At 67.6% G+C, this 2,538-nt stretch overlaps 1 protein-coding gene across 1 annotated transcript; it reads left to right on the top strand.

Moving 5' to 3' along the window:
- The first annotated feature begins 6 nt into the window (after window positions 1–6).
- PMEL (premelanosome protein) lies at window positions 7–2,534 on the top strand. The gene is made up of 9 exons (XM_010726649.2): window positions 7–59; window positions 138–284; window positions 362–502; window positions 590–751; window positions 825–1,487; window positions 1,607–1,864; window positions 1,941–2,034; window positions 2,164–2,366; window positions 2,443–2,534. The coding sequence occupies exons 2-9, from the start codon at window positions 179–181 to the stop codon at window positions 2,532–2,534; spliced, it is 1,719 nt and encodes a 572-aa protein (XP_010724951.2). The 5' UTR covers window positions 7–59; window positions 138–178.
- Window positions 2,535–2,538: the final 4 nt, after the last annotated feature.

Below are 2,538 nucleotides of genomic sequence, written 5' to 3'. Positions count from 1 at the left end.
CGCGGCGCGGTCCCGCCCGTGGCAGGAGGGGAGAGCGCTTCAAAGCGACTGCTGGCGAGGTGAGCGCGGGGACATACGGACACGGGGACAGACGGCCGCGGCGCTGCTCCCTGAGCCGCTGTCCCCGTGCCTGACAGGAGGCGACGTCACCTTCGACATCAGCAACGATGCCCCCACCATGGCGGGCGCCAAGGCCACCTTCTCCATCGCGCTGCGCTTCCCCAGCACGCAGACGGTGCTGCCCGACGGCCGCGTGGTGTGGAGCCAGAACTGCACCGTCAATGGTGGGCACGGCCGGGGGCACCGCCGGGGGCTCGGCCGGGGGCTCAGCAACGCCTCGCTCACGGCGTGCTCCCTGCAGGCACCCGCATGGTGCAGGGGGACCCGGTGTTTCCGGAGCTGCTGGCCGAGGGCTCGGATGGTGTCTTCCCCGACGGGCAGCCCTTTCCCCGCAGCGCCTGGGACAAACGTGGGAGATTCGTCTACGTCTGGTGGACGTGGGGTGAGGACGGCTCTGCGCTGTGCTCCCAGCACTGCTGGGATGTCCCCGTGCCTGACTGCGGTGTGCCTGACCGCGGTGTCCCCGCAGGGCGTTACTGGCAGGTGGTGGACGGAGCGGTGTCGCAGCTGACGGTGGGGACGGACGGGGTGGCCCTGGGCTCCTACACCATGGAGGTGGTGGTTTATCACTACCGTGGCAGCGAGAAGTTCATCCCCATCGGCCGCGCCAGCACGGAGTTCAGCATCACTGGTATGTGGCAACAGGGCAGACGGGCTGGCAGCGGGCGCGGTGTCCCCACGCTGATGTCCCTGTGTCCCCCCAGACCAGGTTCCCATTGTGGTGAATGTGACACAGCTGGAGGTGGCAGTGGGGGACGGCGAGCGCTTCGTGCGCAACCGCCCCGTGGCCTTCAGCGTGCGGCTGCACGACCCCAGCCATTACCTGCGTGATGCTGACATCTCCTACTCGTGGGACTTTGGGGACCAGAGCGGCACGCTCATCTCCCGCAGCGCCACCGTCACCCACACCTACCTGGAGGCCGGTTCCTTTGCTGCCCACCTGGTGCTGCAGGCGGCCATCCCGATCAGCTCCTGCAGCAGCTCTGTGCCCCCTGTTGTGGATACCACCACTGGGCTGGTGCCTTCCATGGGACCCACGGCCACACAGCCTGCAGGGCCCACGGGATCCGACAGCGCCGTGGTGCCCGGCATCCCCACGGGATCCAGCACCGCCACAGCACCCAGCACTGCTGCAACATCCGCAGCCTCCAGGGCACCAGCAGAACCCACAGGGGTCTCAGTGGCTGCGCTATCAGACAGCGCTGCCAGTGAGCCCATCCCCGACCCGGTGCTCAGCACTGCAGTGGCCGGTGCAGCAGCTGGTACAGACTCCCCTAGAGACCCCCTACCCCCCACCTCAGAGTCTTCAGGTGGGGATGCCCCGGACACTGTGGCTCCCACAGCAGTAGAGGAAAGCATGGCAGCAGGTGGGTGCTGTTCCTAAGGGGCAGAGGGAGATGGGCTTTGGCCTGGGGGGTCCTGCGAGGGAATGCTTGGGTCCCTCCAAACCTATTTCCAGCCGCTTCTTTGCATGGGACTGCTGCAGGTGTGGGGACAGCAGGGGACGTGGCCGCAGCCGCCCCTGGAGCCACTGCTGCAGACACGGCTATGGACACAGTTGGAGCCACGGATGGAGATGCAGTTGGACCCATAGCTGTAGCTACAGCTGAATCCATAGCAGATCCCACGGCTGGAGCCACAGCGGAGCCGCTGCTGCTGGTGAAGCGCCAGGTGCCCGAGGCTGAGCCCACCGGCTGCATCCTGTACCGCTATGGCACCTTCTCCACTGAGCTCAGCATCATCCGTGAGCACCGGGCTGAGGGGCCGGGGAGGGGGTCCAGGGGGGTCCAGCCTTCATCTGACACTCCATCCCTTCACAGAGGGCATCGAGAGCGTGGCCATCGTGCAGGTGGTGCCCGCGGCACCTGAAGGCAGCGGAAACAGCGTGGAGCTGACGGTGACGTGCGAGGGGAGGTGAGGAGAGCTGGGCACGGCGCACGGGGTTGGGGACAGCTGGGAGACCACAGGCTGGAGCTGGGCAGAACGTGGGGATGGCATGGGGGGCTGGGGGGTCCTGGGAGCGCACTGACCCCCCCCCACCAGCCTTCCCGAGGAGGTGTGCACCGTGGTGGCGGACGCCGAGTGCCGCACAGCGCAGGCTCAGACGTGCTCAGCCGTGGAACCGGCGCCGGGCTGCCAGCTGGTGCTGCGCCAGGACTTCAACCAGTCCGGCCTCTACTGCCTCAACGTCTCGTTGGCCAACAGCAACAGCTTGGCTGTGGCCAGCACCCGCGTGGCTGTCGGAGGTGGGAAAGGGATGGAGGGGGGAGAGGAAGGGGAGGGGGAAGGTGTGGGGGTGCTGAGCTGCCTCTGCCCCCCCAGGAGCGTCCCCAGCTGCCGGCGGCACCACGCTCATCGTGGGGCTGCTGCTCATTGCTGCTGCACTGGGCACCGCTGTCTACACCTACCGGTGAGCGG

This window comes from Meleagris gallopavo, unplaced genomic scaffold (assembly GCF_000146605.3).
Source record: "Meleagris gallopavo isolate NT-WF06-2002-E0010 breed Aviagen turkey brand Nicholas breeding stock unplaced genomic scaffold, Turkey_5.1 ChrUn_random_7180001847701, whole genome shotgun sequence".
Lineage (NCBI taxonomy): Eukaryota > Metazoa > Chordata > Aves > Galliformes > Phasianidae > Meleagris > Meleagris gallopavo.
Note: the sequence above shows the minus strand (reverse complement) of the source record. Positions and strands in the feature narration are given on the sequence as shown.

Excerpts from the sequence above, each read along its gene's own strand:
- PMEL (XM_010726649.2), top strand. The coding sequence starts at position 179 with ATGGCGGGCGCCAAGGCCACCTTCTCCATCGCGCTGCGCTTCCCCAGC. Across the intron at positions 1,488-1,606 it reads AGAGGAAAGCATGGCAGCAG|GTGTGGGGACAGCAGGGGAC; the intron begins GTGGGTGCTGTT and ends GGACTGCTGCAG. Across the intron at positions 1,865-1,940 it reads CACTGAGCTCAGCATCATCC|AGGGCATCGAGAGCGTGGCC; the intron begins GTGAGCACCGGG and ends ATCCCTTCACAG.